The following is a 20,715-nucleotide window of genomic DNA, read 5'->3' as shown; positions in this document are numbered from 1 at the left end:
GGAATTGTGTGAAGAGGCGCGTATCTAATCCTACGGCGTGTGGAACTGTGTGTAGACGTGTATCTAATCCTACGGCATGTGGTACTGTGTGTAGACGCGCGTATCTAATCCTCCCCGTGTGGTACTGTGTGTAGACGCACGTATCTAATCCTACGGCATGTGGTACTGTGTGCAGACGCGTGTATCTAATCCTATGGCGTGTACAACTGTGTGAAGACACGTGTATCTAATCCTCCCCTGTGTGGTATTGTGTGAAGAGGCGCGTATCTAATCCTACGGCATGTGGAACTGTGTGTAGAGGCGTGTATCCAATTTCCCGGCATGTGGTACTGTGTGCGCATATCTAATCCTATGGCATGTGAACTGTGTGTAGACGCGCGTATCTAATCCTCCCCTGTGTGATACTGTGTGCTGAGACGCGTATCTAATTCTCTGGCTTGTGGTACTGTGTGCAGAGACACGTATCTAATCCTCCAAAGTGTGGTATTGTGTGAAGAGGCGCGTATCTAATCCTCTGGCGTGTGGAACTATGATTAGACGCGCGTATCTAATCCTACTGCATATGGTACTGTCTGCAGACGCGTGTATCTAATCCTATGGCGTGTACAACTGTGTGCAGACGCGCGTATCTAATCCTCTGGAATGTGGAGCTGTGTGTAGACGCGTGTATCTAATCCCATGGCGTGTACAAATGTGTGCAGACGCACGTATCTAATGCTCTGGAGTGTGGAACTGTGTGTAGACGCCTGTATCTAATCCTTCGCGGCATGTGCAACCGTGTGCAGACGCGTGTATCAAATCCTTCAGTGTGTGGAACTGTGTGCAGAAATGCGTATTTAATCCTCTGGTGTGTGGGACTGTGTGGAGACCCGTGTATCTAATCCTCTGGCGTGTGATACTGTGTGCTGATCTGTGTATCTAATCCTCTGGAGTGTGGAACTGTGTGTAGACGCCTGTATCTAATGCTTCGGCATGTGGAACCGTGTGCAGGCGCACGTATCTAATCCTATGGCATGTGGTACTGTGTGCAGAAGTGCGTATTTAATCCTCTGGTGTGTGGGACTGTGTGCAGACCCGTGTATCTAATCCTATGGCGTGTACAACTATGTGAAGACACGTGTATCTAATCCTCCCCTGTATGGTATTGTGTGAAGAGGCGCGTATCTAATCCTACGGCGTGTGGAACTGTGTGTAGATGCGCGTATCCAATCCCCCCGCATGTGGTACTGTGTGCAGATGCGCGTATCTAATCCTGTGGCATGTGGTACTGTGTGTAGACGCGCGTATCTAATCCTCCCCCGTGTGGTACTGTGTGCAGACGTGCATATCTAATCCTTTGGCGTGTGGAGCTATGTGTAGACGCGCGTATCTAATCCTACTGCATGTGGTACTGTGTGCAGACGCGTGTATCTAATCCTCTGGAATGTGGAACTGTGTGCAGACGCGTGTATCTAATCCTATGGCGTGTACAAATGTGTGCAGACGCACGTATCTAATCCTCTGGAGTGTGGAACTGTGTGTAGATGTGTGTATCTAATCCTATGGCATGTTGTACGGTGTGCAGACGCGTGTATCTAATCCTATGGCGTGTACAACTGTGTGTAGGCGCACGTGTCTAATCCTTCGGCATGTGGAACTGTGTGCAGAAGTGCGTATTTAATCCTCTGGCGTGTGGGACTGTGTGCAGACCCGTGTATCTAATCCTCTGATGCGTGTATCTCAGTTTGGATATCAGTGTTGTATTGTGCATGTGGAGTGACCGTGTGTATTGCAGTTGGAATATGAGTGAAAGACTTGCAGGTTTGTATTGGCTAAGGGGGGGGGGGGCACTGTGTTTGGAATGCTGTATCTCAGCAACGGTACGTCCGAGCGAGTTGGAGTCTCGTCTGAAACCTTCCCGGATATCTGAAGTATCTCTGTACCAAATTTGGTGAAGATCGGTCCAGTCGTTTGGTTCGCATTAGAGAACAGACAGACAGACAGATGGACAGACGGACAAGAATTCATTTTTATAAGATAGGGAGATATACAGACCCCCGCCCCCCCGGACATCACATGGTAAGAGGAGATATATATATTATATACAGACCCCCGGCCCCCCCGGACATCACATGGTAAGAGGAGATATATATATTATATACAGACCCCCGGCCCCCCCGGACATCACATGGTAAGAGGAGATATATATATTATATACAGACCCCCGGCCCCCCCGGACATCACATGGTAAGAGGAGATATATATATTATATACAGACCCCCGGCCCCCCCGGACATCACATGGTAAGAGGAGATATATATATTATATACAGACCCCCGGCCCCCCCGGACATCACATGGTAAGAGGAGATATATATATATTATATACAGACCCCCGGCCCCCCCGGACATCACATGGTAAGAGGAGATATATATATTATATACAGACCCCCGGCCCCCCCGGACATCACATGGTAAGAGGAGATATATATATTATATACAGACCCCCGGCCCCCCCGGACATCACATGGTAAGAGGAGATATATATATTATATACAGACCCCCGGCCCCCCCCGGACATCACATGGTAAGAGGAGATATATATATTATATACAGACCCCCGGCCCCCCCATGACATCACATGGTAAGAGGAGATATATATATTATATACAGACCCCCGGCCCCCCCGGACATCACATGGTAAGAGGAGATATATATATTATATACAGACCCCCGGCCCCCCCGGATATCACATGGTAAGAGGAGATATATATATTATATACAGACCCCCGGCCCCCCCGGATATCACATGGTAAGAGGAGATATATATATTATATACAGACCCCCAGCCCCCCCGGACATCACATGGTAAGAGGAGATATATATATTATATACAGACCCCCGGCCCCCCCGGATATCACATGGTAAGAGGAGATATATATATTATATACAGACCCCCGGCCCCCCCCCCGGACATCACATGGTAAGAGGAGATATATATATTATATACAGACCCCCGGCCCCCCCGGACATCACATGGTAAGAGGAGATATATATATTATATACAGACCCCCGGCCCCCCGGACATCACATGGTAAGAGGAGATATATATATATTTCTATCCACTGACCAGTAAAGGGTAACATGTTCTGACCTTGTGACTTTCAGACTCCAGATCTCTCCATCCATGACCCACGTGACTCCCATCATGTCATACATAATCCTCTCGGCTCTCTCCTACATACATGTGACATGTAACTATTTAGCATATGATCAGTTCTGCAGATTCTTCTCATTGTTACTGTTTTGCTCCTAAAAATATAAATTTTTATTATTTTGTAAATCCACCTTTGGCTTTCAGGGCCGCCATCGATCCTGGTCAAGTATCCAACACCTTTGGCTATGAGACAACCCCACACCATCAGGCTTCCTCCACCAAACTTGACAGTTCCTTCAATCTCTCGATCCGTTTGCCCCTTTTCCCTTGTTTCTTCCAGACCCATTTACCCCCATCACAGCCCAGTCTATTGGCTTCCATCACTCCATATTCCCTGTTTCCAATCTTCTACTCTCCACTTTTCAGACTTTTTTTTGCAAACTCAAGCCAAGCCTTCTTATGACGATGTTGCAGTTGAGGTTTGCTTGTATGAACGTCTGTAACCTCACTATTACGAGACATCGGAGCCTCCTCCACTGCCGTGTTTGTTGCGTTAGATTTGATAGACCTTGAGTGGGGCCGACTTGTTGACTCCGATATTTTGCCTGGACGTCACCTCTTGGCTTTTACATGGATAGATGGAGTTAGTTTCATATTCTTCCACCTATCCTGCAAGTCACATGATGCAGTTTGGCAATTTCCTTGGGCCAGAGAAAGCAATCGATAACACTGATAATACCTCCGTACACTGACTGATAATACCACCATACACTGATAATACCTCCATACACTGACTGATAATACCACCATACACTGACTGATAATACCACCATACACTGACTGATAATACCACCATACACTGACTGATAACACCACCATACACTGACTGATAACACCACCATACACTGACTGATAACACCACCATACACTGACTGATAATACCACCATACACTGACTGATAATACCACCATACACTGACTGATAATACCACCATACACTGACTGATAATGCCTCCATACACTGACTGATAATACCACCATACACTGACTGATAATGCCTCCATACACTGACTGATAATACCACCATACACTGACTGATAATACCTCCATACACTGACTGATAATACCACCATACACTGACTGATAATACCTCCATACACTGACTGATAATACCTCCGTACACTGACTGATAATACCACCATACACTGACTGATAATACCACCATACACTGACTGATAATACCACCATACACTGACTGATAATACCTCCATACACTGACTGATAATGCCTCCATACACTGACTGATAATGCCTCCATACACTGACTGATAATACCACCATACACTGACTGATAATGCCTCCATACACTGACTGATAATACCACCATACACTGACTGATAATACCACCATACACTGATTGATAATACCTCCATACACTGACTGATAATACCACCATACACTGACTGATAATACCTCCATACACTGACTGATAATACCTCCATACACTGATAATACCTCCATACACTGACTGACAATACCTCCAAACACTGACTGATAATACCTCCATACACTGACTGACAATACCACCATACACTGACTGATAATACCTCCAAACACTGACTGATAATACCTCCATACACTGACTGATAATACCTCCGTACACTGACTGATAATACCTCCGTACACTGACTGATAATACCTCCGTACACTGACTGATAATACCACCATACACTGACTGATAATACCTCCGTACACTGACTGATAATACCTCCGTACACTGACTGATAATACCACCATACACTGACTGATAATACCACCATACACTGACTGATAATACCTCCATACACTGACTGATAATACCTCCATACACTGATTGATAATACCTCCATACACTGACTGATAATACCTCCAAACACTGACTGATAATACCTCCATACACTGACTGATAATACCTCCATACACTGACTGATAATACCGCCATACACTGACTGATAATACCTCCAAACACTGACTGATAATACCTCCAAACACTGACTGATAATCCCTCCATACACTGATAATACCTCCATACACTGACTGATAATACCTCCATACACTGACTGACAATACCACCATACACTGACTGATAATACCTCCAAACACTGACTGATAATACCTCCAAACACTGACTGATAATACCTCCAAACACTGACTGATAATACCTCCAAACACTGACTGATAATCCCTCCATACACTGATAATACCTCCATACACTGACTGACAATACCTCCAAACACTGACTGATAATACCTCCAAACACTGACTGATAATCCCTCCATACACTGATAATACCTCCATACACTGACTGATAATACCTCCAAACACTGACTGATAATACCTCCAAACACTGACTGATAATACCTCCAAACACTGACTGATAATACCTCCATACACTGACTGATAATACCTCCATACACTGACTGATAATACCTCCATACACTGACTGATAACACCTCCATACACTGATAATACCTCCATACACTGACTGACAATACCTCCATACACTGACTGACAATACCACCATACACTGACTGATAATACCTCCAAACACTGACTGATAATACCTCCATACACTGACTGATAATACCTCCATACACTGACTGATAATACCTCCATACACTGACTGATAATCCCTCCATACACTGACTGATAATACCTCCATACACTGACTGATAATACCTCCATACACTGATAATACCTCCATACACTGACTGACAATACCACCATACACTGACTGATAATACCTCCAAACACTGACTGATAATACCTCCAAACACTGACTGATAATACCTCCATACACTGACTGATAATACCTCCATACACTGACTGATAATACCTCCAAACACTGACTGATAATACCTCCAAACACTGACTGATAATCCCTCCATACACTGATAATACCTCCATACACTGACTGATAATACCTCCAAACACTGACTGATAATCCCTCCATACACTGCTAATACCTCCAAACACTGACTGATAATACCTCCATACACTGACTGATAATACCTCCATACACTGACTGATAATACCTCCATACACTGACTGATAATACCTCCATACACTGACTGATAATACCTCCATACACTGACTGATAATACCTCCAAACACTGACTGATAATCCCTCCATACACTGACTGATAATACCTCCATACACTGACTGATAATACCTCCATACACTGACTGATAATACCTCCATACACTGACTGATAATACCACCATACACTGACTGATAACACCACCATACACTGACTGATAACACCACCATACACTGACTGATAACACCACCATACACTGACTGATAACACCACCATACACTGACTGATAACACCTCCATACACTGACTGATAATACCTCCATATACTGATAATACCTCCATATACTGATAATTCCTCCATACACTGATAATACCTCCATACACTGAAAATACCTCCATACACTGATAATACCTCCATACACTGACTGATAATACCTCCATACACTGATAATACCTCCATATACTCACTGATAATACCTCCATACACTTATAATCCCTCCATACACTGATAATACCTCCATACACTGACTGATAATACCTCCATATACTGATAATTCCTCCATACACTGATAATTCCTCCATACACTGATAATTCCTCCATACACTGATAATTCCTCCATACACTGATAATACCTCCATACACTGACTGATAATACCATCATACACTGATAATTCCTCCATACACTGACTACATAAGATAGACCGTGATAACACTGATAACACCACCATACACTGACTGATAATACCTCCATACACTGATAATACCTCCATACACTGACTGATAATACCTCCATACACTGACTGATAATACCTCCATATACTGATAATTCCTCCATACACTGATAATTCCTCCATACACTGACTGATAATACCTCCATATACTGATAATTCCTCCATACACTGATAATACCTCCATACACTGACTGATAATACCTCCATACACTGATAATACCTCCATACACTGACTGACAATACCACCATACACTGACTGATAATACCTCCAAACACTGACTGATAATACCTCCATACACTGACTGATAATACCTCCATACACTGACTGATAATACCTCCAAACACTGACTGATAATACCTCCAAACACTGACTGATAATCCCTCCATACACTGATAATACCTCCATACACTGACTGATAATACCTCCAAACACTGACTGATAATCCCTCCATACACTGCTAATACCTCCAAACACTGACTGATAATACCTCCATACACTGACTGATAATACCTCCATACACTGACTGATAATACCTCCATACACTGACTGATAATACCTCCATACACTGACTGATAATACCTCCATACACTGACTGATAATACCTCCAAACACTGACTGATAATCCCTCCATACACTGACTGATAATCCCTCCATACACTGACTGATAATACCTCCATACACTGACTGATAATACCTCCATACACTGACTGATAATACCTCCATACACTGACTGATAACACCACCATACACTGACTGATAACACCACCATACACTGACTGATAACACCACCATACACTGACTGATAACACCACCATACACTGACTGATAACACCTCCATACACTGACTGATAATACCTCCATATACTGATAATTCCTCCATACACTGATAATACCTCCATACACTGAAAATACCTCCATACACTGATAATACCTCCATACACTGACTGATAACACCACCATACACTGACTGATAACACCACCATACACTGACTGATAACACCACCATACACTGACTGATAACACCACCATACACTGACTGATAACACCTCCATACACTGACTGATAACACCTCCATACACTGACTGATAACACCTCCATACACTGACTGATAATACCTCCATATACTGATAATTCCTCCATACACTGATAATACCTCCATACACTGAAAATACCTCCATACACTGATAATACCTCCATATACTGACTGATAATACCTCCATACACTGATAATACCTCCATATACTCACTGATAATACCTCCATACACTTATAATCCCTCCATACACTGATAATACCTCCATACACTGACTGATAATACCTCCATATACTGATAATTCCTCCATACACTGATAATTCCTCCATACACTGATAATTCCTCCATACACTGATAATACCTCCATACACTGACTGATAATACCATCATACACTGATAATTCCTCCATACACTGACTACATAAGATAGACCGTGATAACACTGATAACACCACCATACACTGACTGATAATACCTCCATACACTGATAATACCTCCATACACTGACTGATAATACCTCCATACACTGACTGATAATACCTCCATACACTGACTGATAATACCTCCATATACTGATAATTCCTCCATACACTGATAATACCTCCATACACTGACTGATAATACCTCCATACACTGATAATACCTCCATATACTCACTGATAATCCCTCCATACATTTATAATCCCTCCATACACTGATAATACCACCATACACTGATAATACCTCCATACACTGACTGATAATACCTCCATACACTGATAATACCTCCATACACTGACTGATAACACCACAATACACTAATAATCCCACCATACACTGACTGATAATACCTCCATACACTGATAATACCTCCATACACTGACTGATAATACCTCCATACACTGATAATACCTCCATATACTCACTGATAATACCTCCATACACTTATAATCCCTCCATACACTGATAATACCACCATACACTGATAATACCTCCATACACTGACTGATAATACCTCCATACACTGACTGATAACACCACAATACACTAATAATCCCACCATACACTGACTGATAATACCTCCATACACTGATAATACCTCCATATGCTGACTACATAAGATAGACCGTGTGTTACAGACAGTGAATTTCTACCATCTCTTCATGATTATCAATGAGTTTCTCAGCGTCCGAGCTCTGGAGATGATCTGGTCCTGTTGGTCTCCTGTTCCAGGTTCTCGTTCTGCTGTAAGCTCTGCCTGATATCTCTTTTGATCTGACCTGTATTTTGACCCTTGGCTTGTTCCTGCCCATTTTCCTCTCTGCTATCCTTGTCCTGCCGGCTACATGTCATGGCCACTGACTCATTGCCTCTTGTTCTGACTTTTTGGCTATTCTCTTGCCTGATCCCTGGACCATTTCCTACCTCAGAAGATCACCACATGGCTTAATGTCCTGATCCCTACACATGGGGTACAGCGTGACACCAAGGAGAGAGCCTGCTTAGACAATGCCTAGTAATTCCGGAGCGTCTCGCACCACTTGGAGCCATGACTAAGATTGGTGTAAATAATTCCTTTCTTACTAATCCCCCCCCAGTATTCCTGATGTGACCTCGCTGGAGCTCTATCCAGTCTCACCACAATTGCTCTCTATCTGTATAGCCAAGCATCCTGCTGCTCTTCCTTTTGCTTGTCCATACTGCTGACATATTATGGGTCAGTCCTTCTGATGTCTGGGCCAATAGGTTACTCCGGTTGAGGGATCCTTCTCCCCTAGTTCAGTATTTAGAGACATCATATTGCAGTTTCCATCGTCTGGACGTTATATCATCAATGCTCCAGACCCCTCCATGACTATCGACCTTCTTACAAGCACTTTTGTGTCATGGGCAACCCTTACCTAACAAAGCTCCTCTAATGTGACTTATATACATAATGGTGATGGTAAGACCCAGGGCAGACCTTATGGTCACTACTTGGAGCTTCTCTCCTCAGTCTTCAGTACTTTATCGATCAGTTCTCTATGTGGACCCTACGATATCCACTGCACCACCTTCACGGTCTGACCTCATCGGGCCTCCGTAACACCTGACTGTTTCACTACCAACCAATGTTGACTCCGTTCTAATTTTCTACACTAGTGTTCACTTCGGTATTACTACTGCCGATGTTAAACTCGCTGACTCAAAAAGGAATGGGAAATATGAAGGACAGACTCCTACTCGACCCACTTCTGGCCTTAATCTAAGAAAGCTGCTTCAAAATGTGCATGTGTGTTTCTAGCCCCATAGGAATCTTACAGTCGTCTCTAGTTCGTGGTCTGAAAATAAGAAAATGACATTCTGTTTAATCCTACAGAAAATCCTAGTAAGATCTCTGAGGGAAACTTCATTGCATCAGTAAAAGTGGAAGATGAAGATATGATGGAGCGCTCCTCAGGAGAAAACCTCATCATCTCTAATGTACATCCAGGACGTCACAGTACAGATCCATCATATAATCCCCCCAATCATGAGGAACCTTCTGTTCCATCAAAGATTGTGATCATAGACCAGAAATGGGGTGGAGAGTTTACACATAGAGTTTACACAGTAGAGAAGCCATATTCATGTTCACTATGTGGGAAATGCTTTGTAGATCAAGTAAGTCTTAATACACATAAGAAAAGCCATTCATGTTCGTTTTGTGGGAAATGCTTTACATTTAAGGCAGGTCTCATTATACATGAGAGAATTCACACAGGAGAGAAGCCATTTTCATGTTCACTATGCGGGAAAAGTTTTACAAATAAGTCAGATCTTACTAAACACGAGAGACGTCACACAGGAGAGAAGCCATATTCATGTCCAGAATGTGGGAAATGTTTTGTTACTAAACCTAAACTCAAAGATCATCAGAGAACTCACACAGGTGAGAAGCCATATTCATGTTCAGAATGTGGGAAATGTTTTAAAACTCATTCAGATCGTATTAAACATCAGAGGGTTCACACAGGAGAGAAGCCATTTTCATGTTCCATATGTGGCAGATGCTTTACAACTCAATCGGATCTTGTTAGACATGAGAAAAGTCACACAGGAGAGAAGCCATATTCATGTTCAGAATGTGGTAAATGTTTTAGAAATAAATCGGATCTAAGTAAACATGAGAGAATTCACACAGGAGAGAAGCCATATTCATGTCCAGAATGTGGCAGGTGTTTTTCACTTAAATCACATCTTGTGAGACATGAGAAAATTCATGTAAGAGAGAAGCCAATCTGATGTTCAATATGTTGAAAAGTTTATTCTTGTCTGGAATGTATTCATTGCTATAAGAGAGAATTAATTTTCTCAAAAATTACATCAGATATGTCAAATTTCTTGATATAATATAACAGTCCCGGCTTTTCTTATAACTTTGTGTCATTCTTCTGTTATTACTACTAGAAAATTCTGAATACATTAAGAACTGCATGGTGCTACGTTCTTGTCATTGGGACACGTCCCTACAGTCTGGATGTTACTGTGTCCCTTGTAGAATTCAGTTTTGATCTCACCTTATGGCTCTTGAGCTTCAAATTCCTGTACCTTTCTGGGTGAAGGGGGGGGGGGGATCTGTCCAGGAAGACAATGATAGTGACTGCTCTGGGACTGTATTATATTTCATCTAATGAGAATGTTGCCTTTAGGGCATTGCTTCCAATGAAAACCACCGAACAGTACAGAACGTAGTGCCGACTGCAGACGAAGAGCTGTCCACAACAATATGACAGGAACCCACAGATTGCATATCGGGGGACCCAATCTAAAAAATCAACTGGTCCATAGCCATTTTGTATCATCTAAAAAGGATTTATGGCTACAAAAAACATAGAAATGATTTGGTGGGATGTTTTTGACAATTGTAAAGCGTGCCGACATATTAAGACAAGAAAACAGTTTTGCAGCAGTTCCTAGGGTAGAGAATACAAGATGAGATCTTTTGTGAACTGTAAAAGTACGGGAGTGATTTACCTCATGACCTGCTCCTGCCGAGGTCAATATGTCGGAAAGACAATTAGAGAACTCCGCAGGAGGATCCTGGATCATGTCAATGATATCTTGAGACGGGAAGACCCCCCCCATTTCCAGACATGTTTGGAAGGAACATGGTGGCGATCCATCATGTTTAACGTTTCAAGGAATTGAGATAGTGACACCGCCTCTTAGAGGGGGAAATTTCGACAAAAAAGTTCTGCAACGTGAAGCACGCTGGACATATTACCTTCAAACAGTAACGCCGGATGGCTTGTATGAATACAGAATGAATACATCAGCTATGTGTGCTTCCTCTAAGACTGTATACAGAGATCTCAATGGAATAGGATGATATCGGGGTTTCTGTGTAATGGATAGATACTTTATATTTGTTACAGTAAGTGAAGCATCCAGGCAAACATCTTTGTTGAGTCCCGTCCTCCTAAAACTTGTCTCATCTTTGTAATATGGCCGCAGCTTGGGAGTGATGACCCCTATATTCCTCCATGTTAGCAATGTCCCAAATGATTCAGTATTTGAAGGCTGAAGTGATACACTAGTAACACGCCGACATTCTATTCATTAGCTGCCTAGTGTTGTGAGTCCCTGCTGGATACAAACTATAGCAGAGTGATTATTGCATCCACTAAGAAACCCCCAGACTCTGGGATATTGTCATCTCACCACCCTTTATTAGAGACTCACAACAATTGGGTGCTTACTAGAGATGAGCGAGTAGTATTTGATCAAGTAGGTATTCGATGGAATACTACGGTATTCGAAATACTCGTACTCAATCGAATACTACTCGCTATTCGAATGGAAAAATTTGATGCAGAACCAGCGTTGATTGGCCGAATGCTATACAGTCAGCCAATCAACGCTGGTTCTTCTCCTACCTTTAGAAGTCTTCTCCGCGCAGCGTCCCCGTGGCGTCCTCTGGCTCTGAATTCACTCTGCCAGGCATCGGGCCTGGGCAGAGCCGACTGCGCATGCCCGCGCTACAAGAAAATGGCCGCTTTGACTGTAAGCATTTTCTCGTAGTGCGGACATGCGCAGTCGGCTCTGCCCAGGCCCGGTGCCTGACAGAATGAATTCAGAATCGGAAGATGCCGTGGGGACGCTGCACGGAGAAGACTTCCCGACCCTCACTCGTGGACTTGGTAAGTTCTATTTGATCGAATGTTGCCTACCCCTGAAACGAGCATTTTCCCCCCATAGACTATAATAGGATTCGATATTCGATTCGAGTAGTCCAATATTGCGGGGCTACTCGAAACGAATATCGAATCTAGAACATTTTACTGTTCACTCATCTCTAGTGCTTACAATATGGAAAATCAGCCAATATTCCAATTGGATGGCAGGGAATAAGTTTAACCAACCTGCTGACCCGAGGCGACTAAACCAAGCAGTCGTTAAAGGGATAGGTCTGCGTCCATATTTTAGATTCACTTCTCACTTTTTGCTATTTTTTGTTTGTTGTGTCATTGGGGTCTATTCCAGTGTGAGATTTTGGCGTATAAATAGAGCTAAAGCTTTAGTGACTTCATCACCCCCATTTTATGATATACCCTCACCCCACTTTGTTCTATAATATTTAGGAATTATTAGTTATAGAACCAGGAAACATCTGGTATCACTAATCCACATTTACTGCACCATATACAGATCACTATGTCAGGGTGTCCCTACAGTCTGACTGTTACCTTTGTCATAGGGACATGTCCCTACAATATGGCTGATACCATCTACCCTGTCATAGGGATGTGTTCCTGCAGTTTGGATGTTACTAAGTCACTTGTCATAGACAATGGCTGAATGGGCGACCCTAACCTGCCAAAATGTCTGTGTTTAGAATACCCCTGTAATCCAAAGTGCTATACTATTATGTCACACTGAGCATATAGTTGTCACTCAGCATCCATACAACATGGGAGGTGGATCGGTCTAACTCACCTATTTTGATGGGTTCGGCTATCCATCTCCGACTCCTCCCCAACTGCAGATTTCCAGAAAGATAATGATCACTCAACTAAGTCTTTTGTTTTTGGAGAGATAAGCTACTGCCTGAGAAGTCTGGAGGGGACAGAGAAGAAGGGTCTGCCGGGAGAGATGAGAGTGGAGGTGTCAAACGAGATCGCTATTAGATGGTCGAGTGGATCTCATTAAAGGGCTCGGCCACTTTCAGACCAACATTGAGAGACAACTGTTATTGATTGTATAATGAAAAGTTCTCCAATAGACTTTCTGTATCAGTTCCTGATGGTTTTCTAGATCTCTGCTTACTGTTCTTCATTCTGCTTACTGCAAGTGGATGAAATTCTGACTATGGAGAGCCCAAAGCCGAGTGTCCGATGGAGGGGTGTATAGTAGCAGACCAGGCCCGAGGAACAGGTGTTAAAAATTGTAACATTATGTGAAGTACGGTCCATACTGTATGGTAAGTAGGCCCCTTACTTCACACCCGTAAGGGGCATGTATATTGGGTGCACAAAACGATGTATACAAGCGGACTGTATTGCAAGTATACACGCTATCTATTTTTAGCCTATGTGAATCAAGCCTATGTGGTCCTTTAACTGTCTCTCCCTCTGTCCAACCACTTCCCGAATCCCAGGAGCTACCAGACGAATTTCTTGGTCCTGATGCCCAAACACTGGTGCATCCGCCATCGCCAGCTGATTTGGTGGTTGTGGCCCCGTAACCAGCATTTCTTGGCCTCAGTGACGATGATGAGACACAGGTGACATCAGGGCAGCCTGTTGCCATGTGCGGTGTGCAGGAGGCGGAGCATATGAAGGAATTGGAAGAGGAGGTGGTGGACGACGAGGCCACTGACCCGACCTGGATAGGGGTGATGTCTAGCGGGGAAAGCAGTGTAGATGTGGAGGCAAGCGGAGCACCAAAAAAGGTGGGTAGAGGTAGAGGCATGTCCAGAGGCACAGGACAGCTGCTTCACAGAAGCTAGGGCAGAGCCAGCAAGGCCCAAGATTTTCCCTGTACTACCCACTCACCCAAGACGCCCCATCTTGTCCACATTCCTCAATGGTGTGTAGATTTTTCAACGTATGTGCGGAGGACAAACTGAGTGTGTTTTTCACACTGTGCAACTCCAAACTAAATAGGGGCTCTGAGAAAAGCAACCTGACCACCTCAGTCATGCCCCGTGATTTGGAAGGCAAGCACTGGGCTCAGTGGGTGGGAGCAAACGCAGGACCATCGTCATCCGGCGTTGCCACCAATGACTCTTCCACTGTATCCCATAACATCAGTCAGGCCCTGTGTTCCGCGCTTTTCTGTAAGGTCCACTAGCCACCGACACCTGGACAAGTGCATGCGGACAAGGACACTGCTTCTCTCTAATGACAGGCTGGGTTAATGTAGCAGAGACTGGGACCGGGTCGCAAACTGGGGCGGCCTATCTCCTCACCCCGCCCAATATTCATGGCAGGGGATCTCACAAAGGCTCCTCCTTCGCTGTAACAATGACCCCAGCTTCGAGCTGTAAACACTTCAGCACTGGCGTGTGGAGACGTCAGCAGGTCGTGCTGAAGCTCATCAGCTTGGGCGACAGAAAACACACTGCCCCCGAGGTGAGGGGTGCCATCCTAGAGGAGACGGCAATGTGGTTTTCGCTGATGCACCTGAGCCCAGGCATGTTGGCGTATGTGATAATGGCCGAAACCTGGTTGCAGATCTGGAGCTTGCTTGACTGAAAACACTTTCCATGCCTGGCCCACGTTTTCAACTTGGTGGTGCAAGGGTTTTTAAAAACCTACCCCAATGTGCCTGATATACTGGTGAAAGTGCGGCCATTTCCATAAGTCTAAAGTAGCCGCTCACTAGCCAGAAAACATTCAGTGCACACTCCTGTCAGCTTCTCACCGCTGAATGATGGAGGAAGAGGATGAAGTGGCATTTGCTGTCACTGTCCCACATGAGGCTAGCGGAGAAGTTCAGTGCATCCCATTGCTTCAGCGTGGATGGTGTGAAGGGGAGTGAAAAATGGAGGAAATGGAGAGTGACCCTTCCAGTGGGGGCAGCGAAGTCATACAGAGTAACACTCTGGCACACATGGCTGACTTCATGTTGGGCTGCTTTTCCAGAGACAAAGGCATTGTTCACATCATGGAGAGAAAAAAATACTGGATTTTTGCAATCCTCAACCCCCCGGTATAAATATAACATCTCGTCTTTCGTTCCAGTAGAGGGGAGGGCCAATCGCACCAATGATTGCCACAAGTGCAGAATGATGGAAATGTTACCATAAACCCTCGCTGGCAGCAGAGAGGAGATTTTCTCCATGAGGCTAACAACTGCCATCCGGTCCACAACCACCAGGGGCACACTCTCCAAGGTCTGGGACATGTTAATGGCCCCCCCTGGCCAAACTACCGCCACTGAGGGGCCTAGTGTCATTAGAGGGAAAAGTATAGGCGCATGTTGCGTGGGGGGTGTAATGTACAATGTATAGTGTCAGATAGAGGGGTGTAATGTACAATGTATAGTGTCAGATGGAGGGGTGTAATGTACAATGTATAGTGTCAGATGGAGGGGTGTAATGTACAATGTATAGTGTCAGATGGAGGGGTGTAATGTACAATGTATAGTGTCAGATGGAGGGGTGTAATGTACAATGTATAGTGTCAGATGGAGGGGTGTAATGTACAATGTATAGTGTCAGATGGAGGGGTGTAATGTATAGTGTCAGATGGAGGGGTGTAATGTACAATGTATAGTGTCAGATGGAGGGGAGTAATGTACAATGTATAGTGTCAGATGGAGGGTGTAATGTACAATATATAGTGTCAGATGGAGGGGTGTAATGTACAATGTATAGTGTCAGATGGAGGGGTGTAATGTACAATGTATAGTGTCAGATGGAGGGTGTAATGTACAATGTATAGTGTCAGATGGAGGGTGTAATGTACAATGCCAAGTGTCAGATGGAGGGGTGTAATGTACAATGTATAGTGTCAGATGGAGGGGTGTAATGTACAATGTATAGTGTCAGATGGAGGGGTGTAATGTACAATGTATAGTGTCAGATGGAGGGGTGTAATGTACAATGTATAGTGTCAGATGGAGGGGTGTAATGTACAATGTATAGTGTCAGATGGAGGGGTGTAATGTACAATATATAGTGTCAGATGGAGGGGCGTAATGTACAATATATAGTGTCAGATGGAGGGGCGTAATGTACAATATATAGTGTCAGATGGAGGGGCGTAATGTACAATGTATAGTGTCAGATGGAGGGGCGTAATGTACAATATATAGTGTCAGATGGAGGGGCGTAATGTACAATGTATAGTGTCAGATGGAGGGGTGTAATGTACAATGTATAGTGTCAGATGGAGGGGTGTAATGTACAATGTATAGTGTCAGATGGAGGGTGTAATGTACAATATATAGTGTCAGATGGAGGGGTGTAATGTACAATATATAGTGTCAGATGGAGGGTGTAATGTACAATGTATAGTGTCAGATGGAGGGGTGTAATGTACAATGTATAGTGTCAGATGGAGGGGTGTAATGTACAATGTATAGTGTCAGATGGAGGGTGTAATGTACAATGTATAGTGTCAGATGGAGGGTGTAATGTCCAATATATAGTGTCAGATGGAGGGGTGTAATGTACAATGTATAGTGTCAGATGGAGGGGTGTAATGTACAATGTATAGTGTCAGATGGAGGGGTGTAATGTACAATGTATAGTGTCAGATGGAGGGTGTAATGTACAATGTATAGTGTCAGATGGAGGGGTGTAATGTACAATATATAGTGTCAGATGGAGGGGTGTAATGTACAATGTATAGTGTCAGATGGAGGGTGTAATGTACAATGTATAGTGTCAGATGGAGGGTGTAATGTACAATGTATAGTGTCAGATGGAGGGTGTAATGTACAATGTATAGTGTCAGATGGAGGGTGTAATGTCCAATATATAGTGTCAGATGGAGGGGTGTAATGTACAATGTATAGTGTCAGATGGAGGGGTGTAATGTACAATGTATAGTGTCAGATGGAGGGTGTAATGTCCAATGTATAGTGTCAGATGGAGGGGTGTAATGTACAATGTATAGTGTCAGATGGAGGGGTGTAATGTACAATGTATAGTGTCAGATGGAGGGGTGTAATGTACAATGTATAGTGTCAGATGGAGGGTGTAATGTACAATGTATAGTGTCAGATGGAGGGGTGTAATGTACAATGTATAGTGTCAGATGGAGGGAGTAATGTACAATGTATAGTGTCAGATGGAGGGTGTAATGTACAATGTATAGTGTCAGATGGAGGGGAGTAATGTACAATGTATAGTGTCAGATGGAGGGGTGTAATGTACAATGTATAGTGTCAGATGGAGGGGTGTAATGTACAATGTATAGTGTCAGATGGAGGGAGTAATGTACAATGTATAGTGTCAGATGGAGGGTGTAATGTACAATGTATAGTGTCAGATGGAGGGGTGTAATGTACAATATATAGTGTCAGATGGAGGGGTGTAATGTACAATGTATAGTGTCAGATGGAGGGGTGTAATGTATAGTGTCAAATGGAGGGGTGTAATGTACAATATATAGTGTCAGATGGAGGGGTGTAATGTACAATATATAGTGTCAGATGGAGGGGAGTAATGTACAATGTATAGTGTCAGATGGAGGGGTGTAATGTACAATATATAGTGTCAGATGGAGGGGTGTAATGTACAATGTATAGTGTCAGATGGAGGGGTGTAATGTATAGTGTCAAATGGAGGGGTGTAATGTACAATATATAGTGTCAGATGGAGGGGTGTAATGTACAATATATAGTGTCAGATGGAGGGGAGTAATGTACAATGTATAGTGTCAGATGGAGGGGTGTAATGTACAATATATAGTGTCAGATGGAGGGGTGTAATGTACAATGTATAGTGTCAGATGGAGGGGTGTAATGTATAGTGTCAAATGGAGGGGTGTAATGTACAATATATAGTGTCAGATGGAGGGGTGTAATGTACAATGTATAGTGTCAGATGGAGGGGTGTAATGTATAGTGTCAAATGGAGGGGTGTAATGTACAATATATAGCGTCAGATGGAGGGGTGTAATGTACAATGTATAGCGTCAGATGGAGGGGTGTAATGTACAATGTATAGCGTCAGATGGAGGAGTGTAATGTACAATGTATAGCGTCAGATGGAGGGGTGTAATGTACAATGTATAGCGTCAGATGGAGGGGTGTAATGTACAATGTATAGCGTCAGATGGAGGGGTGTAATGTACAATGTATAGCGTCAGATGGAGGGGTGTAATGTACAATGTATAGCGTCAGATGGAGGGGTGTAATGTACAATGTATAGCGTCAGATGGAGGGGTGTAATGTACAATGTATAGCGTCAGATGGAGGGTGTAGTGTACAATGTATAGCGTCAGATGGAGGGGTGTAGTGTACAATGTATAGCGTCAGATGGAGGGGTGTAATGTACAATGTATAGCGTCAGATGGAGGGGTGTAATGTACAATGTATAGCGTCAGATGGAGGGGTGTAATGTACAATGTATAGCGTCAGATGGAGGGGTGTAATGTACAATGTATAGCGTCAGATGGAGGGGTGTAATGTACAATGTATAGCGTCAGATGGAGGGGTGTAATGTACAATGTATAGCGTCAGATGGAGGGTGTAGTGTACAATGTATAGCGTCAGATGGAGGGGTGTAGTGTACAATGTATAGCGTCAGATGGAGGGGTGTAATGTACAATGTATAGCGTCAGATGGAGGGGTGTAATGTACAATGTATAGCGTCAGATGGAGGGGTGTAATGTACAATGTATAGCGTCAGATGGAGGGGTGTAATGTACAATGTATAGCGTCAGATGGAGGGGTGTAATGTACAATGTATAGCGTCAGATGGAGGGGTGTAATGTACAATGTATAGCGTCAGATGGAGGGGTGTAATGTACAATGTATAGCGTCAGATGGAGGGGTGTAATGTACAATGTATAGCGTCAGATGGAGGGGTGTAATGTACAATGTATAGCGTCAGATGGAGGGGTGTAATGTACAATGTATAGCGTCAGATGGAGGGGTGTAATGTACAATGTATAGCGTCAGATGGAGGGGTGTAATGTACAATGTATAGCGTCAGATGGAGGGGTGTAATGTACAATGTATAGCGTCAGATGGAGGGGTGTAATGTACAATGTATAGCGTCAGATGGAGGGGTGTAATGTACAATGTATAGCGTCAGATGGAGGGGTGTAACGTACAATGACCATCCCATTGGAGCCACAGCTCTCCCAGGCCACTTTATGGGCTGTGGTGCTAACACTGGCACCATGGCCATGCTCCACCTTCTGCCCACAGATTGAACATATGTCCATATTCACCTTCCCTATTGGCTTAACAAAAACTGCCACACTGACAAGTAGGTGATTTTACCCCAACACTCCGCACTAACTGACTGTTACCACCACTGCCTCCATGGACGCCTGCATCACTGTGTTTCGGGCAGATAGGTTTCACACGAAGCCAGTGGTCAACCGTGGGTTTGTTTGGCTCCTGACGTTCACTGCTGCAACCCTGCTGATTCTGTCACTGCCTCATGCACAAGCTGCCACCCTCTTATCTGGATGATGATGAAGCCCCTACGTCACCCTGCTCCCAATTACGATCGGCTACATTGTCATCCACTACAGTCTGCAGGTCACTGATGTCCACTTCAAAAGTCTCTGAGCCAGGAGCCTGAACACTCTTCTCATTGATACTTGCCCAC

General features: G+C 43.8%; 2 protein-coding genes across 2 annotated transcripts in view; one reads left to right on the top strand and one right to left on the bottom strand.

Moving 5' to 3' along the window:
- LOC142198391 (uncharacterized) overlaps window positions 1-20,715 on the bottom strand; it is a 617,468-nt gene that overhangs the window by 70,511 nt on the left and 526,242 nt on the right. The window lies entirely within an intron of this gene.
- The window catches only part of LOC142198436 (uncharacterized), a 308,715-nt gene that overhangs the window by 268,699 nt on the left and 19,301 nt on the right, over window positions 1-20,715 (top strand). The window contains exon 5 of the mRNA XM_075269477.1: window positions 10,315-11,177. Coding sequence (XP_075125578.1) covers window positions 10,315-11,177 — 863 coding nt within the window. The remainder of the gene's footprint in view (window positions 1-10,314; window positions 11,178-20,715) is intronic.

The sequence above is a fragment of the Leptodactylus fuscus genome, chromosome 3 (genome assembly GCF_031893055.1).
Source record: "Leptodactylus fuscus isolate aLepFus1 chromosome 3, aLepFus1.hap2, whole genome shotgun sequence".
Taxonomy (NCBI): Eukaryota; Metazoa; Chordata; class Amphibia; order Anura; family Leptodactylidae; genus Leptodactylus; species Leptodactylus fuscus.
The sequence above is the reverse complement of the archived record's forward strand: the minus strand, read 5'-3'. Positions and strand labels throughout refer to the sequence as shown.